The sequence below is a fragment of the Hetaerina americana genome, unplaced genomic scaffold, assembly GCF_022747635.1.
Source record: "Hetaerina americana unplaced genomic scaffold, ioHetAmer1.1.p SCAF_4, whole genome shotgun sequence".
Classification (NCBI taxonomy): domain Eukaryota; kingdom Metazoa; phylum Arthropoda; class Insecta; order Odonata; family Calopterygidae; genus Hetaerina; species Hetaerina americana.
In genome coordinates this window covers 24,781,270-24,807,880 of record NW_027286985.1, presented here as the reverse complement: position 1 = coordinate 24,807,880, position 26,611 = coordinate 24,781,270, and the positions used below count along the sequence as shown (strand labels likewise).

At 35.9% G+C, this 26,611-nt stretch overlaps 1 protein-coding gene across 1 annotated transcript; it reads left to right on the top strand.

Annotated features, from left to right (window-relative positions):
• Positions 1-572: 572 nt before the first annotated feature.
• LOC139692198 (calpain-7-like) lies at positions 573-26,611 on the top strand. The gene is made up of 10 exons (XM_071590260.1): positions 573-1,161; positions 3,970-4,127; positions 8,936-9,119; positions 9,503-10,185; positions 16,799-17,026; positions 19,298-19,542; positions 20,094-20,311; positions 20,509-20,714; positions 20,856-21,091; positions 24,833-26,611. Exons 1-10 carry the CDS (start codon positions 942-944, stop codon positions 24,975-24,977), a joined length of 2,523 nt encoding a protein of 840 aa, XP_071446361.1. The 5' UTR covers positions 573-941; the 3' UTR covers positions 24,978-26,611.

Here is a 26,611-nt window from a genome sequence, read left to right as displayed (position 1 = left end):
TGTGAAATTTAGAGAAAAAAATGTTCTAGTTTAGTAGAAATTGTTAAGTAATTTCTTATTTTTGGTATGAAAGGGCGACCCTTTGGACTGCACTGGGCCCTGGATGCTACATTAGCCTATGGATGTGGTTTTTATGCCTATGCCGTGATAGAGCAGGGATTGCCGAGTGTTTTTGGTGATTTTCAAGAAAGGTACTTCTGTAGTTCAGCAGATATTGTCGAAAACGTTTTCGTTAGGACTTCATAGTTTTTGATATGAAAGACGACTTCCCGCTTGGGCTACCTTCAGTGTAGAGTTCATTCTAGGGCCCTATATCGTTTACTACATAATTCATCCCGGTCTTACAATTGCAAGTGGTTACAGGGAGTCTCACTGGGTTTAGTGTGTCCGTTGTAGTCGGATTATTGCAATGGTTTAGGGGATTTACTTAGTTACGTCGTGCAAAAATATTTACGTTGGTATGACTGAAAAATCCAGAGCTCCAACGGCCGGTGGATAGCCGTGGGCTAGCTCGTCGTGGGCCAAGTTCAGTTAAGTTCTCAGGAAGTTGTCACAATACACATTAGCCACGCCCCCCACCTGAACATCTTTCAAAACCTAAAATATATTTTACATATATTGGCATATCATTTTGGCTATGCATCCTGGTGAGAAATCTGGTGGGTGAAAAATCGCATTTAATTCAAAATCTTTTAAAAGAAGAGGTGAGATCAATGAAAACAAGAGAACGATGAAATCGTGAAAACAGCTGAGTGAAAATTTGTGAAGGTTTATTGCATTGGGGGTATGGTTAACAATTATGTCACATATATGTGACGAATGTGAAATAATATCCTTAAAGACACAACTGAAATGTGTAGGTGTTATTTGAGGCCTAAGTGGTGATATTTGTGATGAAACTTTGATGGCTCTTTGCAAACTGTGAGATATCATCTGGAACAATGAGTTGGAATGTTAAAAAACTAGTGGAAGACGCTTTGGTGTCATCCACTAGAGCGGTGCAGTTTGATAGAAATGGCAACTTTGAAGTGGCTTCATATTATTACATGCATGCAGCTCGTCAACTTGCTTTAGCATCTGATTCGCAAAACCCTGAATCAGAGTCATGGAAAGAAAAAGCAGATCAGTACATAGAAAGGGCCCTAGTTCTGGATAAATTAAGTAAGTGGCATATAAAACTAATGAAGATTTATTTAAAAACCGTGAAGAGAGGTATGATGCATTTCCCTTCAATATTTCTGTGATCAAGGTTTGCAATGACCCTATTGAATTTAGGGGCTCTTTTTCCTTAAATGTCCTGAGGGAGGTAAATAGAACTTTTTACCCTTGGGTTTTAATTTTTGCAATATCTTCAATTGAAGTCAAGCAGATTTAAGATGTAATGATTTGTATCATGGGACCAAATCATGGCATGATAAACTTGTCTCTCGAGGCTGGGGATTATCCTTGCCTACGTAGAGAGGTCGTTCTTGTAATCATGTAGGGTATGTTAGCTTTACTCTCGGCTATCAAACCAATTCCCGGGGTAATTACTGCGGTGGTAACTGATTTGTTTACAGACTTCGCATGGTTAATTTTCCATTCAGTTGAGGAAGGCCTGCTAGAAGTGAGTGTTTATATACTGTATTGAGAGGTAAAGATAAAGAATTACGTACTACCACAATGAAAAAAAGAGGTGGAAACATATGATGATAATCAAGATTGGAAGAACTTAAATATTTTTATGCGTTTATTACTTAATATTGTGAGGTTAATCGTGTGATTAAGGATACAAAATTAAAACATGTGTTTGATATAGTTTGTATTAATTAATTTTATCGGTGAGATTTTGTGTGTGCTGTATTGAAGTACACATACATACTGTGCTGCATCTTAATTGGCAAATACCTTTAAATAAAGAAACCTATTAAAGAGAGTGGGGGTTGAGGGAGCAGGGCGCAGTGGTGAAGTGTCCAATGACATGTTGAGTGAATTGCTTAAGAATGTTCCTGAAAAAGACCCTCCAATAGGTGGAAAGGAGAAAGATAATAGGCAGTTCGGGCATTGTTGAGTGGCATCCTTTTGATTTTGTTTCAGATATCCCTCGATTATATCCATTCAACAATGCCCAAACATTTGTCTTCTATCTTTCTCCCTTCCGCCCATTACAGGGTCTTGTTCAGGAACATTCTTAAGTAATTCACTGTGCCCTGCTCCCTCAGCTCCCACTCTCTAAAATTATTGTTTATTTATGAAGTAGTAGTATTTAGGGGAGGTGGCTGACAGCTGAGGTCATTTGCGCCATAGAGGATGGACAGGAAATGATGAAGGGCGGAGAGAAACCCGGCATTGGCATTAGCTTACTCTTAATGAAAGGCGCCAAGGGGTCCACAGCTTAACGTCCCATCCGATGGACAGCGTACTCACTCAAAGTGCCCTCCACAAAGCACCTCAAGTAGGGATCGAGATACCTCTGAAAAATATTCAACTCCGCTGGGATTTGAACCTGGGCCTTCTGGGTGGGAAGCCAGTGCAATAGCCCCCTCACCATCTCGATCCCCTGTTTATTTATTTATAGGTATTTGCCCATTAAGATGGTCTACAGTATATATTTGTATTTCAATATAATATTCTTACATAAAATCTCTATGATAAAATGAATTCATATAAACTATATTAAACATCTGCATCACACATATTAGAAAATAGAGATCATCAAGCAGTTAGAAAACTTTTATGAACATAAATACATTTTGTGTCCTCAATAACAGGATCAACCTCACAATATTTAGTCTTCCTGGGACCTCCCGCACTTATCCCAGCATCTCTCCTGCAGTCTTTCCACAATTGGAGTACAAATTTTTGACTTAAATGCAGAAAAATGATATGCTCTTTACGTAAATCACAATTATATAGCTTATTATGTTGGCCAAACAAACAGTTAAACGGGTTTAGCAAAGGAAGTTTCTGCCAATATTTTTATGGCAGTTTTAGGTAAGAACTAATGTTCATCATTTACCTAATAGAGTACAGTTTGGTTCATGTTCACATGTTTTAAAACAATCTGGTAATCAAGATGTTCTAAATACTATGTACTTAGGTGAATTTTATTCCCTAGACATTTATGGCATCCCTTTCTGGGGTGCCTCTGCACGTGCTCTATGCATTTTCAAGGCAGAGAAAAGAGTTTTCAGATTGCAAGGAAATCTCCTCTTTTATCTTGTTGGCTCTTAATTGAATCTCTCAAGCTTCTGACTTATTATGTGTACACACAATTGTTTTAATCTGGAAAACAACCTCACTCCTACCACTCCCACAACCACAAAACTAGTGCTATCGATAATTACTCGGCAAAAAGGAAAAATGACTTGAGCCTCTTTCCAATTAATATGAGAAACACTCCAATGGACCAAAGGAGATGGGCATGAGATGTTTTCATTAACTTCATAAACCTGTAAAAGATGCTAGCTGTATCACATCCTTGAAATATAACTGGAAAAAATTCCTCCTGGGAAAATTGTATTACTATGTTGCTATCTTAATGACACCATAGTACGGAGACCATTATTATTTTATGAATTGTATGTATATGTATCTGCATACATAGTATTTTTTATGACTTGTTCTATTCTTAATGTATATGTTGACATGGGTTGAATAAATGTTCTTACTATTATTATTCCACCTGGCCAGGATTTTGTTGATAGCATTTCAAAGGCTCACAGCCATTCATTCTTTGAGTGGCTCAATACTCTTGAGGGTGAGGACTTCGTAAGTCTTTCAAATATCTCACCTGGTGGGGCATCTAAAAAGGCTTGATATCATTCACCTGTAAAATTCCAAATTTTGAATTTTTATTTTCCAAGACATACCTGTACATGATTTTTCCAAAAAATGTTTTTGCCATTGCATAAATACAATAAATTTTACTCTGATAATGTTGCAATATTATTTCATAATAATTCATGAAGTTCTTGTGGACATTTACAGGACTAGGAAAAAATGTGACACCTGCAATGCCTCAGGGATATAAGGAACTTCAAAGGGCTCATTACCTGTTTCAAGAAGCTTTAGATGCAGATGAAGCTGGCAATGAAGAGGAAGCTGTGGAATTATATAGCCAAGCTGTTGAAATGAGCATTAGTGCAGTAAGCTAAATCAGTTTTTGAATTTAAAAAATATATATTAAGGAACACAATTAGTAATTGTCTCTCCTGTGGACCTTAGAGACAAGGCAAGGAGTGCAAATTATATATATATATATATATATATATATATATATATATATATATATTATATATATGAATGAATATATATATGTATATATATATATATATATATGAATGAATATATATATGTATATATATATATATATATATATATATATATATATATATATATATATATATATATGTATGTATATATATATATGTATATATATATATATATATATATATATATATATATATATATGTATATTTATATCTAAACCCTCAAGCCTCCCTCAACCACAGATTCCCACCCTCTCTCAATCTGTACTACCTACTTCCCTGGAATTCAGTCCTTCAAATTCATCCTCAAAGACCTGTACCCCATTCTCAAAAATCACATCATTTCCTCCAAACTTCTTCCCAAATGCCCCTCAGTCACCTTCAAACGGCCCGCCAACCTAGCAGATCTCCTTAAATCCACCAAGCCGCTCTCATAATCCTCTCCCGCCCCCAGAGCCACCCCTACTCCATGTCATCGAGGAAGATGTAAAACTTGCCCCATTTTCACCCTTCCACCCCACTCCATCCCACCTTTTAACTCTCTCCCGCCCTTCCCCCACTCCTCCTGCACATCCAAGAATGTTGTTTACCCTCTGACCTGTAAACTTGTAAACTCTGCCCGGCCTTTTACATAGGCCAATGTTCCACACCCCTGAACCTTAGGATAAACAATCAACGTGCCTTGTGCAATCCGTCCTCCCTGTCTGCGAGTCTTCCCATCCCTAAACGTACTTCCCATCATAACACCCCCTTCAACCAGTGCTACAATGTTTCTGTTCTAGCATCCCTCCCCCATCCGATAACACTATAGAATTAAAAACTCTAGAAATGGCATTCATATGGCTTTGCATGGCCTATCAGCATCCGGGTCTCAACGTCGTTCACTAATGAGAATGATCTGAATTGTCAATTTGTAGAAACCATTCATATCGGAAATGTAAATACTTCATTCTTCATGAATTTTGCTGTACAAAATGGAAGATTGTAAATACCGAGTTAGGTAGAAGGAAGAACAAAGAGTTATAAGTTGAGCAAAAGAAGTGTGGTGGAAGACTCAGTGCTTGGATATGTTAAGTTTGCAAATGAAAGGTGAAATTGGGGCAGTATAATGAAGGTTAAAACAATCAGTAGTAAGAAGGGAAAAACTGGGTCAGCAGTTAGAAATAGGTTAGATAATAGTTGAAACAGAAAAGATCAAAGAGAGATGGAAGGAATACTACCTTGAACAAAAAGTTCCCGGAATAACCACCGTGTGGCGCTCCCATCGTTCCGATTTGAGTTCTGTTTTTTTTGTTAAATTGGTACATCTGTTGTTGATATTCCCTTTAAATCTTAGTGTCATAACCTGACATTTGCAAAAGTTACGTAGCCAAGAGTACATCTATCTCTGTGTGTGTTGGCGATTTTTTACAATTGCAGAAATGGATTTAAATTTGCAACAACGAACTTGTATTAAATTTTGCGTAAAAAACGGATTTAGTGGCGCACGGACGTTGGAAATGTTGGAAAAGTGTTTCGGCAACGATTCTCTAAAAAAAACGGTCGTTTACCAGTGGCACGAGCGGTTCAGAAGTGGTCGTGAGTCAATCGAAGATGATGAACGCAGTGGCAGACCATCGACATCGAAAGTCGGTGAAAAAATTGATAAAGTAAAAGAAATGTTGGTCAATAACCGCAAATTAACCATCAGAGAAATAGCGGAGGACTTGAACATTGCCTATGGATCCGCCCAAGACATTGTGGTTAATGATTTGGGTTTCCGTCGTGTAGCAGCGAAAGACCTCAATTTCATGCAAAAAAGAGACCGTGTTGACGTCGCAAAAGACATGATTTGCGAGGCTGAATCCGATCCCACATTCATCAAAAGGATCATTACTGGAGACGAGACGTGGGTTTATGAGTACGACACGCAATCCAGACATCAGGCAAGTGAATGGCGTTCACCAAATGAGCCGAGACCAAAAAAACCACGTCGTTTTCAGTCAAAAAAGAAGGCAATGCTGACGGTTTTCATGGATTACAACGGTGTAGTGCATCATGAATTTTTGCCAGAAGGCCAGACAGTAAACAAAGAGTATTATTTGGGCGTTATGAGACGTTTGCGTGAAGCAATTCGCCGAAAGAGACCAGAAATGTGGGCAGAAAACTCGTGGATTTTGCACCATGATAACGCACCGTCGCACAGTGCTATCATTATTTGTAATTTTTTGACGAAAAATGCAACAAATACCATCCAACAGCCACCGAATTCACCTGATTTGGCTCCCTGTGACTTCTTTCTGTTCAATCGAGTTAAAAAACCATTACGGGGAACGCGTTTTAGCAGCCGAGAGGAAGTAATGGAAAAATTGCAGGAAGCACTGATGGACATACCGAAAACCGACCGTAACTTTTGCAAATGTCAAGTTATGACACTAAGATTTAAAGGGAATATCAACAACAGATGTACCAATTTAACAAAAAAAACAGAACTCAAATCGAAACGATGGGAGCGCCACACGGTGGTTATTCCGGGAACTTTTTGATCAAGGTAGTATGTAGAAGAACTTAATGGTAAAGAAGTTCGGTCAGCAAGGTTAGACAGAGAAAGATAATATAATGTACATGAAGATAACTTAGGTCCAGTCATACTCGATGATGAGAAAATAGGGCATTAAGGGAGATGAAATCAAATAAGGTCTTGGGGGTAAACAGCATTCCTGTGGAACTACTAAAAGGTTGAGGAAAATGTTGGAGGAAGAGCCTTTATGAACTTATTCGTAGCATTTATGAGAAAGGTATCTGCCTGGAAACTTTGTGAGATCAGTGTTACTTCCTATTCAAAAAAAGCCAGAGGCTACATAATATGAACTACTACAGAACAATAAGTTTGATTTCCCAACGCAGCTTAAGTTGTTCTCAGGATTATCAGAAAAGATTGAATGCTGGGCAAATGATTACTTAGGGGATGATCACTGTGGGTTTAGGAATGGGAGAGGCATCCTTGATGCCATAAAAGTAATGAGATCACTTAGTGGATGTTAAGAAAAGGCTATTTAAAACTTTGATATGGAGTGTAGTTATGTACGACGAGGAAATGTGATCACTGAAGCAGGATGATAGAGGTAGATTGGAGGCTTTTAAAATGTGGGCATGGAGAAGGTGAAATGGGCCAAAAGGAAAAAAATGAGGAAGTGGGGGTAGGGTGAGGGAGGAGAGGGAGGAAGAAATCCAAAGGATGCAGGAGAGATGAGTGCTGAGTATTTTGATTGGCAATGGGATGCTGAAGACTGCTATTAGGGGAGATCATCAGCAGGATAGACATATTAAGAATGTTTGTTTTCTTATTATTTTGAATGAAAAATGCATGCAGTAGCAGTTAGGGGGAGGAAGAGGGGAAACTTACTGGAAAATAATAGGGGCTCCTGTTTACAAAAATAAAGAGAAGTTACCCATGTGTACTATACTGAACAAGTTCAGGTGAGATGTCTTACATTTGGTATGAAAATGAATGCTTTTCATGCTATACAAAAAACATGTAGGAGCTGGTATTACAGGCTTTTATGTAGAGGAGGGTGCGAGGTTAATTAGGAATAGGAGGAATTCTTTAAGTATTGTGGGCAGCATGAATGAGGATAAAACCAATGAGGAGCTGAATTAGACTATGATGTGGTATTTAAGCTTTTACATCTACTGTTAAGAAGTGTTTCCATGTGGTGTAATATATGTGCTTGAGTTACTAACCATTTGATTATGTAACTGATCTGTCAATAAGTGTTTCGTGAACTGTCCACCGATGTTTTTGTATGATTGATGTCTACAAAGATGCAATACTTATCTGGAAGGAAGAAGAACTTGTGTAGGCCATATCTGTTTTGGAATATGGAAGACCAAATTGAAGGGTAAAAAACCAAAACAATGGAATATTATTACATTTTTAATTGGATAGAGTATAGGAAGGATATAAGAAATTGAGTTAAATTCCTGCTTAACAAAACAGTTCGTGTGAGTACATACATGTAAAAAAATAAGAGAATAAGGGCATTTTCACCTACTTCTTAAAACATAAATTTTACCTTTATGTAAATCTAGCTTCATAGCCAGGGTGTAATGAAGAAGATGAGGAAAATTGGGGAGAGGCTGGAGAATGTGTTCATTGAGACTCTATTTAATTTTATGGCTCTGAAACAGTTGCATCTACAAGGCACAGATGTTGTGTTCACGCATGCAGAGCCAGGAATACTGAAAGAAGATATCTCTTAGACATATCTAGTGTAAATAACCTACATATTATGTACTTATTCTTTAAGAAAACAAATGTATTAAGCTACCACGTTTAGCTGGAGTGAAAAAGTCTGATCAGCAAATTCATTATTATGTTATTGCACTGCACCATAATTATTCTAGTGCATGATACTGGGATGTTGGAGGTATCCTTAATTTAAGCGTCCCCAACCAGCATTTAGAAATTGGTAATTCAAATTCTTGTGAAATATAATGTTATTTCTGAAAAATTCCCTAAGATAACCCTAATTTCATGAGTGTGTCATGAATTTGACAGAATAGTTGGTGCTTTAATTATTTGTGGAATTTTTGGGTGAAATCTTCTGTTTTTAAAGAAGATTCTGCGCTCGTCAGCCTATTTCCTCACATGAAGTTTAATTCTGATGAAATTTTTAAATAATTGTGCATATCTCATTTTGCAGACCAACTCCACCAGTGATGTGAATCTCAAGCATAAGCTTACTCACCTCGCCAAGAAAGCTTTGGAGAGAGCAGAAGAGCTAAAAGGCATAAAAGACCCTCCAGAAAAATCTCCTACTTCTCATCATGCAGTCAGTTTTACCCCATTGCCTTCATTCAGTCGTACTAGTGGAGTCCCACCTGGTGGTATGGATGCTGTCTTTTGTAATTCTTCTGGATTCTATGTATGAGAACTTACTTTGTGCATTGAATTTTGAATACATATCTTATTTATACAGCAATGATAAGTGTGGTGAGGTCAATAGAATATATTTTTCACCTGTGACACATTTCTTGTTTGCTGGAGACGTATTAGTTTCATATCAATTCTCCATCCTATTGTTAATCATTAGCTTCATATAGCCACAGTTAATGCTGTGTCATTTTTTCATTATTGTTTGAGTAAATTGGTTACTTTAACCAAGGGAAAAATAGATATATTGCTCTAAATCAAGCCACTCATACATTTGCTGGATTACTTGCTTCAAACAATTTTCTTAAAGCCTTGATTTGTCTTAATGCATTCACAGAAACAGTGAAACCCCTTGCATCTGGATCTCAGGGAAAACTCCACCGTGGTAGCAGCGTGCATCTTGTGGTTTCTGGTGGCCAAGAGTCTTATTCTGAAGAAGAAAAGCGTGTGCTGCTGTCAACGTCACTCATCAATGGAGTGGAGTATGTTCCTTTCATGAGTGTGGACCTTGGGGAACGCTTCCGCTACCCTGTGCCATTCTCAGATCGAGATGGGTCCCTAAGGCTGTCTCCAAAACAAAAGAAGTCCTTTGCTCGTTGGGCACGACCTGATGAAATATATCCCGAACCAAGAATGATAGCTCTCAGGGGCAAAGGTGACACTGCTCTTGTTGATTGCTTTAGTATCAAGCAAACTGTTGTGTCTGATTGCTCTTTTGTAGCATCGTTGGCCGTGAGTGCTTTATACGAGCGTCGTTTTGGGAAGAAGTTGATCATTAGTATTTTATATCCAAGAAATAGTAAGGGAGATCCAATCTACAACCCTTTTGGGAAGTATATGGTAAAGCTTCACATCAATGGTATACCTCGGAAGGTGATTGTTGATGACACCTTACCTGTTGGACATCATGGAGAACTTCTGTGTTCTTACTCGACCAATCGTGGTGAGCTGTGGATATCCATCCTGGAGAAGGCTTACATGAAAGTCATGGGAGGATATGATTTCCCTGGCTCGAACAGTGTAAGATTTAAGAAGACCTTTCAATTTATTTTACTAAAACACTTTGAAAAAATAATGCAGGATTGCCTAAGGCCCTTGAGGGAAAGTTAAATCTTGATACATTTCACCTTGCTTGAACAATTTTGCCCTTTCTGGTAAAAGTTTCCTTAAGAGTGCAGCATTTTGGGTTGTTTATTTATTTTCCAAAGGAAATGAAGATGCCTCTTTTACAACAAAATTATTCTTTGAATATTTCTGTATTTTAAGTTTTAATCTTTATCTTTCCCTTGGGTTCTAAAGTTTTCCTATCATGAAGACTGAGTATTAGAATTTTTAAAAATTATTTAAATAAAAACCTTGATTGTAGATGAAATCATGAACATTTTCATGTGCATACTTTTTCTAATTCAAATCAAAGGATTCGCTGCACCTTGGATAGAAGCTCAGTGAAACAAAATATCTTTGTCCTTGATTCCTTCATTAATATCTTTTAATCATCTCACTATCATTTTACTAGAAGTTCTTATAAATTTTTATGCCATACTCTCTTCAATAATGTTTTTTATTCACTTGATTCTGTGAGTATACCTTGAATCTTTTATAAATATGGGGGCTAGTTTTCTATTTTTAATAGTTATAAGAAAGAAATTCTCTAATTTCATATTTCTGTCATTGCCCTCATTAATGCCTGTTGTTTCCTGATGGTCACATATTTTTTTTTACGTATATACCATTTAAACTTTCTCCTCTATATTCCTATATTGCCTTAAAAGCATATGATTTTCTCTTTGACTACTTCCTTTGGTGAACCATCAAAAGTTACAAATCCTGAGCCTAACTTTTCTATGCCGTATCTGTTTATCCCATGCCATTCTTCTTACTGCTTCTATCAAATCAAGCACTTCTTCATTTGTTTTAATCTCCATCCAGTGCACTGTATTTGACAATCTTCATCCTCACCAACTTTAAGGCTTCTGGTCTTCCATCCTTCTCCTACCTTACATCCTCTGGGCCATGCAGTGCTATATGCTAAATTAATCTAATCTTTCTTTTATCTCTTGCCCCATCCTCATTTCAAAAGCTTATTTTATTGGAGTAAGTCTTGTCTTATTAAGTATATCTTCTTTCCTTTTTGTCTTGCTGAAGATACTGCCTGAATATGAAACCTCCTCTTCTATTTTTCTTCTACTAAATTTAGTGTAAATTGAGTTTCCCTTGGCCAAAATAGTTATTTCATGATGCTCATTTGCTCAGGGATCAACAGTTGTACTTATCTGTGGTATTAGGCATTTGCAGGCAGTTGACTTTAAATTAGGGACTAGAATTCAGCAATTTATAAGTGTAAAAATCATTTGCATTGATTGGGATTTGAACTCGGAGCTCTTCATGTCTGACCAAATGCTTAAGCCAGTTAAGCTACTGTGGTCTCCTCTTACACTCCGAAATTTTGAGGTCCCTAAAGGAATAACATGTTAAGACGAAATACCGTACATAAAATGTCACAGGTATTCATAGTCATGCATGTGGCACTACACTCCACGAGGTTAAAGGAATCTCTTAAACGCTAGGGTGTGTACCTTTTTCGACAAATTTAAAGAACGGTGGAAATGGCGGCAGTAGTAACTTTTAACAGAACTATCTGCTAATTCACATTAAAATTCAACAAATTGTTTTGTTGTACTGTGCACTAGGGGATGACTCCATTAAAAGTTACTATCACAACATCTCACATAGTTTCTTTGAATTTGTCCATGAACTAAAATTTTTTATTATCTTGGGAAATCATCTGTTATCAAGAACTAATTTGTTGAAATGGTAGTTTTGTTAACCTTACACATATATACCATAATATTTGGCTTTCTTTGAGCAGAAGCGTACAAAGAGGCCTTGTTTTATCTGAGTGGTAGTAGAATAGCCCATGATTTGTTGAGCCCTTGGGTATGGTGTGTCTTATCAAATAGCTCATTTGAAATGAACCTCGTAGTCATTATATGTTTTTTCATGAATGGTGTCTCTCATCAACATCAATTCTGATAAAATTTGCTGCCCATAATAGTGCCCACCATACTCCAAAACAGAAAGTGTAGATTGGGATGGGTTGAGATACAGGCAATGGACCCAACCTCATTCTGTTTCACAATACAATCTGACTCACCTTCTTCTAACCACCAATAGTTGCACTACTTACTCTTTTGAATATTTTAACAAGATGTATATTGCACCAAATGAAGCCGTATATTTCAAATAGGGAAATGAAACTTATCTGTGACTTCTTCGGGATTTCTGCAACCTTCAATTTCCCATAAAGACTCACAAGAAAATGTTTTGTTGGATTACATATTATGTACATGGTATTGATGTTTTCCTCACTGAAAATACCTCGTGCCTTCCACTAATCTCTCTTTTCTAAAGGATTGTTCCTTAAGTAATTGTTAGCTTTGTTTTCAATTTTTAGATAAGTTCTCTGCTAAATTCAAAATCAAACTTGCAAATAATCCAATTGTTTCTCTGTCTTTTTGCATTGTCTCTTCATCCCAATTTCCCTTCATTTGACTTTCTTCACTTTTATCAAACTATTTACCAAAGTTGGGCCAGTTTTTGGTTTTGCAGTACTCACAATGCACAAATATGTCTCTGCTCCAGTTTTTCTCGTACTACCATGTGGGTGGCACCTTGTGTAATATTCAATATTTTTTAGGGTGATCTTAACATGATTTAATAATTTTCTTATAATGGCGGCAACTGTGTTATTTTTCACAGCTGTGAGAGACATAACTGCAACTCCATGTCCTCCACCTTCATATAGAATTGAGTCTCCCTTCTTTTAAAATTTTAACCATCTAGTAACTGTGCTATAGGGAAGATCATCTAAGGCTTGGTGAAAAAGGTGTGTAAAGTTGGTCATTTTTAGGGATGGGACCCAAGTACTATGAATAATAGCAGACCAACATTTGTGAATATATTTTATGATTGAGTAATACATTGTTTATTATTGATTCCTTGGGGGTTGAACTTAATGTATCAGTTTTTTCAATCTTGCTAAGTCAATTCCCCACGATTTCTGGCCATGAATATAAAGATGCAATTATATTTAAAATTATCTACTTTACTCAAGCTATGTGCTAATTTATGGCTCCACTGTGGGTAAGGCAAACATGACTAGACATGATACATTATAAATAAATGAAAGGACTAACTTTGTAGTTCCACATGAAATTTTCGTGTGGAACTACAAAGTTAGTCCTTTCATTTATTTATAATGAATCGGTTCCATAAAGTTACGCCAGAAACCATTAATTATAGAAATGATACATTCAAGGATTCAAGTAAAAGGAAGGATATTAGTCAGATATTTATAATCATTTTTGTTAAGTGGGTGATGTAAAATTAGTCCAATTCTTAGCATATTAATAATCTGTAAGAAAGCTATAAAGAAAGAAGCACTATCCTTCATGGTGTTCATTCATTATTTGTACAGGTATTCCCTCGGGATGTGGAACTTAATGTTTTGTAATTGGTTGTTACTGATTTGAAACACCTTTTCATATTACATATTATCCCACCCATGGACTACAACCTTTTTTTGGCGGAAGGCCATGTGTGTCCTGATGGCTCCTAGAGCTGTGCTTACGGGAGTAATGATAATTGCTCCTGGTAGGGTCAACCATGCCAGATAGGTCGAAGGTTAGGAGCCAGACAAAAGGTAGTCCATGCAGCATTTGTTTTTCGGTGAGGAGGCTGCAAAGGCATCTGACCCCAGTGGTGCAGTCATTGAGTGATGGTGTCATGTGAAATACACTCTTGAGAAAGGCAACGGGAAACCATCCCAATTATTATTCTCAAAACTTAAATGATGGACAACGTAGAGAAATTCAGTTCTGGCAAATACTGAAATGGGCCCAAGATGCTGTGTGTCATGCCTGGCAGCAGAAGAGGCAAAGCTTCCACTGAAACTCTTGCAAAGCAAAACCAATAGCAGCAGGACAGAATAGGCAGAAGAAGAAGACCAAGTTAGTTAGAATAAGAAGATGGAATGTTAGGACAATGTTGAGGATAAAAAAAGGTAGATAATATAAAGTGAGAGTTGTAAAGAAGAAATATAGATATTTTAGGTCTATGCAAGGGGAGATGGAAGGATACCTGGGATTACTGGAGTGATTGTAGTGGAGGGGATGAGTAATATGTAATGGAGGGGATGAGAGCCAACAAGGGGTTGCCATAACATTGTATAAAAAGGTGGAAAGAACCATAGTCAACATAGAGCAAGAAACGGATAAAATATTACTAGTAGATGTAAAAGCAAAACCAACGAACTTGGTTCACAATCAGTTGGAGGACATAATCGCATGTGCCCCTGCAGGGAAGCATTTGATAGTGATGGGGGGATTTGAATGTGATGGTAAAGGAAGGAAGAGATAGTGATGAGGTGTGGGGGCTACAGTTTAGGTACGAGGAATGACCATGGGGAGAAAGCAATTAAATTCTGCAGGAGACAGGGCTTGGTTATCATCAACACTTGGTTTGGACAACACAAAAGGCGTAGTTATACATGGAAAATGCCAGGAGACTCAGAAAGGTATCAGTTAGATTATATTATGTCTAGACAAAGATTTAGATACAGCATGATCAATTTGCCCTTTCTCGGAAGCGGATGGGGACTGATCACAATGTAATTGCTATGAAGTGAAGCCCCCAATTAAAAAAGATGAGGCAGGGGTGGTGGGTCAGGAAATGGAATGTAGAAGCATTAACTGGAAAGACAAGGAAGGAGTATCAGCTGGCTGTAGAGATTTGATTTCATTATTGAATTGTGTGTTGTTGGAGATAGGATACAAAGTTTTATGAGTGGAAATTGCTCCTGCCCAAGCTCTAGTTTGTCGGTCAGCCAAGGGGTTGCCAGCATTGCTGAGTTAATTGGAAATTCAGTCTGACCGATATGGGATGAGTATCAATATTAATAAAAAAAAGTTATGTGATTTTCCAGAAAGAAAAAGGCCAAGTTTAACATTAAAATAGGAGGGCAAAAACTAGAGCAGGTAGAACAGTGTACATATCTCGGGAGTATTTTGGACCATCACGGTCACACTAGTAGGGACGTAAGGAGAAGAATTGCTCTAGGCAAAGAGGTTTTCACTAGGAGGAGGGAATTGGCGAAAAGGACAGTATGAATGTTAAGAAGAGATTTTCAAAACTTTGATTTGGACTGTAGGTATGTCCAGCACAGAAACATGATCATTGAAGCAGGATGATAGGCGTAGATTTGAGGCTTCTGAAATGTGTGCATGGAGATGGATGGAGAAGCTGAAATGGCCAAAATGGAAAACAAATGAGGAGGTGCTAGGTATGGTGGGCGAAGAAAGGAGATAGTAGGAAGAAATCATAAGGAAACAGGGAAAATGGATGAAGGGCATATTGATTGGCTGTGGCATGTATGTAGAAGACTGTGATACAGGGGAGAATGTTAGGCAAATGAGGAAGGGGCAGGAATAAGATAAAGATGTTGGACGGGATGAAGGAATACACTGATGACAAAAGGCTTATTGTGGAGTAGGATTTTGGGTTATGTTTTGTTTGGAGAAACAAAATATTTATTCGGTAATCGTGTCCATCCAAAACCTACCTTAACTGGTAGACTACCTAATATTAATTATAAATTGTTTAGTTTCTCATTGGTTCAAACAATATTTTAAAGATTAAATTAGGTAAGCATAAACTTTTGGTGTATATGCTCTGTCACAATTGGCTTTAAACGAATACCCTTCAAACTTTAATTCAATTAGACTGCTAAGAACTAAATATTATTTATCTTTGAATTAAACACACAATAAAGCTTTCCTGGAGTTTGTAATCTTTAACCACAAGTCCTTTGAACACCATTTGCATTTATCTTATTAATCATCTCTTCTTATTGCTTTGGCTTTTGTAATGATGTATCACAAATAGAAAATCCTCAATTATGCTTCTCATACATCATATTTTTCATGCATGTTCATTTCATTCAGTCATTATTAGCTCTGATGAACTAAACCAAGAAGGATCGCAAACATTATTTCTTCACTGTTACAGGACTAAATAACAGAAACAGAGATCACTATGCCTGCCATGTCATTAAGTTACTTGTTTCATCATGGTACGATGGCATGGCTCGTAGTTCCAAATTTTGGTTTTTACCTAATATGTGATTGAATAATGGGCGTTTGTGATCTTTCTAGCTTTTTTCATTGGAGATACTTGTTTAAATATTGCAAACTGAAATATTAATCCTTAAGTAAAACAACCTATTCTTCTCCTGGGGAAATTTCACTCTGAAAATCACATATTTGAAAAATGACTATTATCCTTTTTTTATGTTATGCCACAAAGTTAGTGTCCTTAGGAAGTTCCATTGCACCAGGTAGGCAGGGTGAGGTTTGATACCGGCAAATTTCATATTGATCAACCATATTTGGTAGTTATGATAAAATGAATATGTGCTGATTTACCTGCATCCCATCTGGAATCTAATTGGCCTACCCATGATGTTGTTTTTGTGCAGTTTGCCTGTTTATTATTTCAACAAATTAGACATGTTTAAAAATTTAGATTTTCTATATTTTACTGGCTATTTCATGATTTTTTTACTTATAATTTGCAGAATATAGATCTACATGCATTGACTGGCTGGATTCCAGAGAGATGTGCCATCCGACCAAGTGACCCAGAATTCAACAAAGATGCAATTTTTGATAAGTTAAATACAAGACATCGTAAAGGAGATGTCCTCATAACAGTTGCTACTGGGGAGCTAAGTGATGCTGAGTCAGATAGAACAGGACTTGTTTCTACACATGCATATGCTGTACTGGACATCAGGGAAGTTAAGGTTGGAAATTAGTTAATCTAGTCTGGTAAAGGCTTACCATTTCAGCGATCTTTCTTTGATTATTCCTTGTTTTTATTCTTTTCAACATTTTTAATCAAACCAGAAATTCAGAATTTTCATTCATCAAACCTTGCTGTAAATAAATATTTGTTGTGAACCTCCTATATAATTTTATTCAATGTAAATAATTTTTTTGCATAAATATCAATGAATTTCACCAACAGGTTTTACTAACAGACCTATTTATTTCATCAATAAACTCATTGAACTTGTAACCTATGAAATATATCTTTAATGCTTCTATATATTTAGGTTACCTGAATTTTAAAAGTCGATAAATGTGCAAACCAGTGGAATGTGCATGTAATAGAAACTATTAGGGGAGATGACCAACAGCTAAGGTCATTTGCACCGTTAAGATCAATGGGTAATTTGGTAGGGATAGGATGTTTAGGGAATGGGAGAAGGGTGGAGAGAAACTTGGTGTCGGCATTAGTCCTCTCTTAATGATAGGCACCAAGGGTTTCACAGTCCCATTCAAAAGATGTACTTCATTTGAAGGGCTCTCCATATGTCACACCAATAAGGGATTGGGATATCATTAAAAATTCTACCATTTTGGAATTTGAACCTGTGCCATCAGAAAAATTTCCTGAAATTGTTACATTGTAATGCACATTTAGCATATGACTCCATTAACAGTTGTGGTTGCAGCATATCCCATAGTTTCTTGGCATTTGTCAAAGGTAAAACACCTCTAGTATTTAAAGTTGGCTTTAACCTCATGGAATGTGTTGCACAACACATGACTGCGAATGCCTCTGACATTGTATGCATGGGGTTTGTCACAACATCTTGTTCCTTAAAAGACCCCAAAATCTTGGAGTTTAAGAGGATGCCTTGATAGCTTAACTAGGTAAAGCACTCGCTTGGACATTGAGGGACCCGGGTTCGAATCCCAGTCAAAGTGAATGATTTTTACCCTCTGAAATTGTGCATTGTAATGTAAATTTAGCAGATGCCTTGTTAAAAGTTATTTTCGTGGAATATCCCACATTTTCTTGGCAATACGGCTGTTAATTATGTATTTTTGAAATGGAATGTAGGGGTCCATGTTGGCTCTGCTAGAAGTTTTAAGAATTTAAATGAATGTTGTTTCTGGCTCTATTTTGGTACTCATGGCACAATTAAATATGTACCAAGATAGAAGTGTTAAGATTTTCAAAGCTTGAAAAAAGGACTGTAGACTTGATAGATTTGCGAAGAATGGATTTGATATTTTTTCTGAACTTTCTGTAGCAGCAGGTGAATTTCCCCTTTCATAATCTGTAGCATAAGATTGACTGAATTTTCACATAGTATACCATATTAAGAATTTCTGTAGACTGGGCATTGTACAGTTTTTATCATAAATAGCCCAGTGGGTTTCTTAATTGTCAAGCTATTATTGTTTAACTTTTCAAGATACTCATTAATGTCACAAAGGGCCCAAGAATTTAGTACTTTCACTCTGGTGATTGATGTTATACAGTGAACTAAGTAGATGTATTGTCAGCAAAGAGGTAATTAAAAAAAATCATTTTGGAAGATAAATCATCAGTAGATGCAGTGAAAAGTGTTGAGCATTCGATGGATCCTTATGGTACACCTTATTTAACAGTAAAAGGCTTGGACATTTTAATGTTAAAATTGCTGGCCAGAGTATCACTGAAACTTTCATTCTAGTAGTAGTATTGAGGGGAGGCAACTGAGAGCTGAGGTCATTTGCACCGTAGGGGATGGATAAGAAAGGATGAAGGGTGGAGAGAAACCCGGCGTCGGCATTAGCCTACTCTTTACGAAAGGCGCCAAGGGGTCCGCAGCTTAACATCCCATCCTATGGTTGGCGTACTCACTCAAAGTGCCCTCCACAAAGCACCTCAAGTAGGGATCGAGATATCTCTGAAAAATATTCAACACCACCAGGATTTGAACCCGAACTTTAATTCTTAATTAACTTTACTAATTAATGGCAAACTCTGTGATTGGTGTGAAGTAATCTAGAATGGAATGTGCAGGGATTATTTTAAAATTTAACTGATTACACTTTTCTAATATTATTTTATTTTCCAATTGTTATTTTCTCTCATCAATGTTATGGCAATGTATAATTTTTAGATACTTGGATACAAAAATGCTATGCTGAGAAGATTAAATTATAAATTATCTGTAAAGTATTAGAGTATTATTAAAGTAAAGGAATTTATAATGTTTGGCATTTTTTGATTGCAGGGCATAAGGTTGTTACAGTTAAAGAATCCATGGTCACATCTTCGTTGGAGAGGAAACTATTCAGAACTTGATGTTCAGCATTGGACTGACGAGATGAAATCCATCTTGAATTTTGACCCAAATAGTGCAGCCATGTTTGATAATGGAGTGTTTTGGATAGATTATGATAGCATTTGTCGATTTTTTGATGTGTTCTACCTCAACTGGAATCCTGCCCTTTTTAACTATACATATTGCATTCATCAGTAAGTAGGTGTGCCAATTGTCATGGCATATTTTTTCAAATTTATGATATTCTTAAAAACTATTAACATGTCCATTAGAAATTATTTTCAGTGCATGTAAAAGAGTTGTCTGAGATAAAAATAGGCTGTGAGCATAATGTAAAATCTCTTCTGTAGCATAAGGTCAAATTTTATTTTTTTACTGTCCTATGAAATTCAAAATGTTGTCAGGGTGCTTAGTTCTGTCTGAAAGCTTAGCATTCATTTTGTTAATGTTCTGCTAATATCTTTTATGTTTTTGATTGCACATGATAGAATTTTCTCCAGTTCAAGCAGTAATCATTTGCGAGAATAAATTGTTTCCAAACAATAGTGTCTCTGTTAAAGCTTAGTTTGATGTGAATTACTGGAGGAAAATTTGTACCATCACATGAAATTGCCAGCTGCATTGTGTAATAATTTTACAAACTTATAATGAAAATGTATGCCAGTCATACAATTTTACAGCATGAGTATTGTGTTTGGTTATCAGTTTTGGTTTGCATATAAAAATTGTTTCTTTAATTCTGTAGATCATGGAAAGCTGGAATTGGACCAATCAAAGATGTTTACAATGTTGGTGAAAATCCTCAGTTCTCCCTTGAGGTTCAGATGCCCCCTTCCGCATCTTCTGCTGCTGTTTGGATACTTTTAACACGGCACATCACTTTGCTAGAAGACTTTAAGGAAAATCAAGAATATATCACTGTACTTGTGTACAAAACAGAGGGGAAACGTGTTTACTATCCAGGTGAGAAAGTTTTAGGTTTTATTTTAAACGCCTGTACATTAATTCCAATGAGGGATTCATACATTAGCATTCAAATACGAAATCAAATGCCATCTGAGTACATACTATTTTTCTTTGTTTTTTTTGCATTTATGTGTGTATACATTTTTTATAGTTGAATTCCTTCATTTTCATTATTTCCGTATTTTTTATTCCAGGCGACCCTCCACCTTTCATTGATGGCATCAGAATTAATAGCCCTCACTACCTGTGCAAAATTGTTCTTAATGAGAAAAGTTCTCGTCGCTACACACTTGTCATGTCACAGTATGAGAAAATGAACACAATATTTTACACTCTTCGCACCTATTCAACTTGCCCATTCACAATGAAAAAAATTGGAAACCCTTACGTTCACACAAAGGTAAGGTGAAAGAGTTGTAATTTTTTACTAATACTCATTAACTATAAATTTATACCTTACACTATTGGAATGGTATCTATGATTTTTCTGCTCCTTTGGTTGAAATGAAATAAAAATATTCTTATTTCCTCCATCTGCCAGACTGGGAATGGGGAATGGAAAGGAAAAACAGCTGGTGGCTGTGCAAATCATCACAATACCCATATGAATAATCCTCGATATCAAATCACACTTGAGACAAGTAGCAATAGCAATGACATTCTCCTTGATCTCAAAGGGCCAAAGCAATATCAAATAGGAATGGATGTAATTTGTGTGGTTGCCAATGATCCCAAGGCCCCAGGCTATTTTCAAAGGAAATCATCTGGTCCATTCAGGTAATTAATATATTTACAAGTTATTGTCTGGTCTAAATAAACTGAGCTTTGAAATTTTAGTTATAATTTTGTCTATTTTTATTTAAATCTTTTTTTTAATAACATATAAATCTGAAAATTAATATTTTTGTTTGGAGACACATCACGCCAAGACAGTATGGAGTAAGGGCTTCTAATTTTTTGAATAAGTAAGGTAGAAATTCACAAAGTAACATAGGCTAGGTCCAATTAGGATATAAATTTCTGGAAATTTTTAAGATTGAAAAAATTGATTTTTTGAAAAAAAAATTTTCACCCTGACGACAGCTGATGTCCATCTCAGAATGAGGTTTTAATTCATTCCCTAAAATGAGGAGTGACAGTCTAACTGCTGAATTTTTTGATAGCTAATATATCATTTGCAAATGAAGAAGAAACTTAAAGTGAAGGAAAAATTTGACCCAACACTTTGGGTGGTCAGTAATTTTCAGCCAACTTAGCTATGTCATTCCATATGAAATCATCAAATGGCTGAAGGCTCACATTGTTTTCCCTCATTTAGTTAATATATATTGAAAAACATTCCAAAATACAAGAATATTGTTTTTTATTTAATGGAAATGAAACAGGTAAATCGTAGATTTTCTGTAGTGATTTGAAATTGTGATCATAGGTAAATAGAAGAAATAGATATGACATGAGATGGCATATATTAGCATCATTATCAGCAGCATTTCAATTCTAATTTCTCTGATTCTCCTCTGTTCGGTGTTTATTCCCTCACCCCAGTGGCTTTTTTGTTTTATGCGCTTCTTAATTTTTTCTATGTACACTCTTCTTGGTCTTCATCACGGGTCTTCCCTTCAGTTTTTCTCTTCTATTATATTTCTGACTAATTCATGGTCCCTCAAAAGGAAACTTATAGGTACCAGGTCATAGCTATATTTGGTTATTCCAAAGAGGAGGGCATATTTTGCTTTAACCCATAGTGCCATGATTATTTATCCTCCTGGTTTCTTCTTGTTCTTCAGGTTTTTAATGACTCTGTTAAATTTCCATGTATTTTCCTCTTCTATCAATATTTCTTTTATAATTAAGCCCTGTACACATTAGTAAGTATGTAAATTATTATTTGGTAGTCTTTCAGCTTGTGGTACGTTTTGAATGGACAGCCTGAGAACTGCTACTTTTACATTTCTTAGCCTAACCTAACAAGAAATAACCCCCTAAACTAAAATAAACTGCTCTTTAACTCTGCATATTTGCTGCCTCCCATTATTCTGTTCAACCTGACCATCCTTTTCTTCACTTTGCCTTGCTTGCTTGACATTCTTCCTTCTTATTACTATCTTCTACACTTCATCCCCAAAAAAATGCTCTACATCCACCTTTTCTACCTCCTTTGGATTTTCCCCAGCAATTCCCTCTCCTCCCCCACCATGCCAAGTGCTTTGCTTTCCTTTCCATCCACTTAATCTTTTCCATCCTTCTCATGGCCCACATCTCTAAAGGCTCTAATCTATGCCTATCATCTTGTTTCAATGACCAAGTTTCCACTCCCTACTAAACCAAACCCCATATCAATTTTTTCTATTATCTTTTGTTAACCATCTCACTTAATATCCTGTGATCAATACTCATTATCCCTGAGATCAATTCTCTCCTCCTAGAGAAAGCTTCTTTGCTTGATGCAATACTTTTTCTTCTTATGTCACTACTACTTTGACCATCTTTGTGCAAAGAACTGCCAAGATAGCTAAACTGCTCCACCTACTCTAGTTTTTGCCCTCTAATTTAATGTTTGACTTAGCCTATCTCTTTCTTGAAGACAGCATAACCTTTATTTGTTTCCTATTCCATAAATATTACACTGATTTTCTCATGTGCTCAGCAATGATTGTAACCTTTTGGCTGACTGACTAACTAAAGCTAGGTCATCCACAAACCTAATTTATTTTATGAATAATGACCTACTTTTACTGTGTCATTCTTTCCATAACCTTTAACCATTTTCACTCTGAGAATATTAAAAAGTGTGGGTGATAATGGACACCACTGTTGTACTCTTCTTGTTAACACTGCCCATCCTGACCCTCTATCCCTTACTTGCACCTGGGCAGTCTGAGCCATATACTTGGATAAGTCTCCTATTACTCTAATCTACTCCCATCTTCTGTTGTACACTCATCAATTCCAACAAATGGCTTCTTGAAATCCATAAAACAAACAAATACATTGTGATTGTATTTTATATTCCTCTCTATTAGTGACCTCATTACTACTATGGCACTGTACGTGCTTCTCCCCTTCCTGAACACCAACTGATTATCCTCTAAATGATCATTTTCCCTTCTCTCTATCCTCTTATTGATAATCCTGGGCACCACCATAGCTGAATGCAAAATTAAACTTATTCTCTTCTAGTCCTCGCATGCAGTTTTCTTTCCCTTTTTTTGGAATGGGAACTGACACTGATCTTATGAAATCTTTCAGCCATATTCCTCCCTCATAAATGCTAAGAATCACACCATAAAAACTCTTCTTCACTTTTTTAGTAGTTTTGCAGGGATGTAATCTATCCTCACAGCCGTACTTGATTTCAATTTCCTTAATGCCATTTCTATTTATGATCAAGTACGCTTTGCCCTAAGGCATTCACACCTACATTATATTTTCCTACTATGTCTAAATTTTCTGGTTCAATATCTTCATTAAATATATACTATATGCATTTTTCCTATCCTTCCGAAATCCTTGGTTGAAATCATAATTTTCCTGCGTTACTGTTTTAGTATTTAATTACCTTTCTTTCTTCTTGATAATTCTTTTACTTTTCTGTACAGCACACCAATTTCTCCATTCCTTTGTAAACTCTTCTTAACTTTGCACTGCATCTTACACCATTCTTCTTTTGCCCTATTAAATTACAGCCTCAATTTATTATTTATCTCTTTTTACTTTCTGATACATAATTCTGTGTTTACATTCTTTAATTTCCTTCTCTTTCCTCCCTGTCATATTATTTGTGTGTTACTATAGTTTAATTTATGACTTTCAGTATCCATTTTTTATCCATATCCAGGACTGCCTCCTGGTACATTTTCTTTACATCCCAATCAATTTTCCTACTTAGCATTTCCTCATCCATATTTCCAGTTTTATCTTCTTGAATCTGACATTATATTTCATTAGTTTTGAATTATGGCCCATGATTCGTATTCCATATATGCCTATGGTGTTGTGGTCTTATTGTCTGATATCTCTTTGTATCCCTGGGCATTTTCCATGCATACTCATGCGATTTATGGTGTTTAAACCAAGTGCTCATTAAAATTAAATCCTGTCTCTATTGCTTTCTCCTGTGGTCGTTCCATGTTCCTAAACTGCAGTCCCCTACCTTACTCTCAAGTATCCCTTTGCCGACAAATCTCTTCCAAAATCCCATAACTGTCTAATTATCCTTCCAGGGAAATTCACCATTATTTTTGCAACTTGTTCATGTACCCCATTTGTTCCTCCCTTTGGAGGAACTATTAGACATTTAACTTTAAAATAGGGCACAGAAAGAAAATGTACTTAGATAAATTGTTAAAAATATATGTAATTGGTGGTCAGATGACTCCAATTGATGGTGATTGTATTTTTAGATTTTATGCACTCAGTAGAATTACCATTTAAAAGGAATAAATGTGTTGTTGTAACAAATGTGTTAAATTATCCATTATGCATATGTATTTTATTTCCTCTCTCTTTCTACTGCAGGCCTGGATTTGTGATATTAGAAATGGAGAATGTACCTGCTGGCACATATGACATTATTCCAAGTACATTTTTACCAGATCAAGAGGGTCCTTTTATTCTCACAGTGAAATCTTCTTGCACATTTAAAATTGCTCGATTACAGTAATGCGAGTAATTCTTTTAGTGTTGATACAAGGTTGACACCATTGTACAATTGTGAAAATATTGTTGCTACGATAATTTTGCGCAGTAATTGTTGATGTACTAAATTTTATTGTAATATTAATTTTACTGACAACTATTACACAAATCATCTGACAAATGAGATGCTGGAAATATTTAAGAAGCTGTTGAATGAAATTTTTTACTTGATGCTTATAAAAGAAAATTAATCAATATTTTATAGTGCTTTTTATAGCTAAATGAACTTTGCTGCTGCTTTGGAAGTATTTATTCCAAGAGATTTCTACATCTACTTAATACCCTGCAAGCTGCTGCAAGGGCATATGGCGGGAGCTTTCTTCTTTCACAATTTTACAATCAAAAACATACTGATCTGAAATGCAAGTATATGTACAAATATAATTTATATTCTAATCAAAATGGATTGTTACTATTACTTTTTGTTAAGATAGACCAAAAATGGAGGGAATTGGTTGCTACAGAAATGGAGGTTTTGAAGAAGATCGATTATGAATAAAGGAATTGTCATCAACAGATCAAGTGGTTTCACCCTTTTGAATTAAGTATTGCCGCAGTTATGTGCATATTTTAAGAGAGAGTTTGAATATTAAACTGTGGAACAGTGGAATTATTCTGGATTCAGAAATCAAGTATATCAAGTTTGTGTCAAAAATTTAACTCCTCACTAATTATTCATTGCAAGTCAAAAATGGGCAGAAATATTGAATGATCATAAACTCCAGAACTTTGAATTGAGTCCCCTTTAAGGAAACCTCTTTTATTTCAGAGTATAAAGTAGTAATTACTGAAACAATTGAAATTCTCTCAGGCAAAGTGGATTGGAACTATCAGTTAATGAACACTTTTGCGCCAAGTTGAAGACTTTGTGGGCAATATTCCACGATTTTATTAATTATGAGCTTATCTTAATGATGTTCACAGAACCATTCATTTTTTAATCTCAATTCAAAGTGTTAATGTGTTCAATGATAATGCAGTTTAACTTGGTGTGCTATGCTAATACTCTTTCCTTGCCAGAGATTAATTCAGAAACGTTTTCGAACTGGAACATCGAATGCCTATGTCTAATACTTAAAGAAAGTATAAATGGTGAGCGTTTCCTTCACAATAAAGAACAAAGCATTTGAGATGAAAATTTATTGTGCTCACATGTCTGTTACACTTTTAAATTGTGTGTATTAGGGGAAATAAATGTTGGTAATGATTTTCTGTTAAAACTTACTCGTATGGAAATCATATTATTATGTGTTTACAGTCTTATTTTTATGATGAAACATGTCATTCAAAGTCTTATCTGTTTCTAGGTGATAAAAGTATTTAGTTTTTAAATGTGCCCTCTATCCAAGTTCTTTTTTGATTTGATTTTTATGATCAAGCTATTTGAATACACTTATCATAAACACTGTTGTTACACAATATGTAAGAAGTATGCATGCTATATTTTATTATTATTGGTAATCTGACTGTGGAGAGGGATTTAGGATGATTCCTGAGAACTATTGGACATCCTTCTTAATATCTGAAAAACATCTTCAGTTGTATAAATAAAATATTCCCAAAGAGAATGCCTTCTTTAAAGATGTATTCCATCCCCAT

Coding starts and splice junctions, on each gene's coding strand:
- LOC139692198 (XM_071590260.1), top strand. CDS start 942: ATGAGTTGGAATGTTAAAAAACTAGTGGAAGACGCTTTGGTGTCATCC. Junction 19,543..20,093: donor TATACATATTGCATTCATCA/GTAAGTAGGTGT, acceptor TTAATTCTGTAG/ATCATGGAAAGCTGGAATTG. Junction 21,092..24,832: donor AAATCATCTGGTCCATTCAG/GTAATTAATATA, acceptor TTTCTACTGCAG/GCCTGGATTTGTGATATTAG.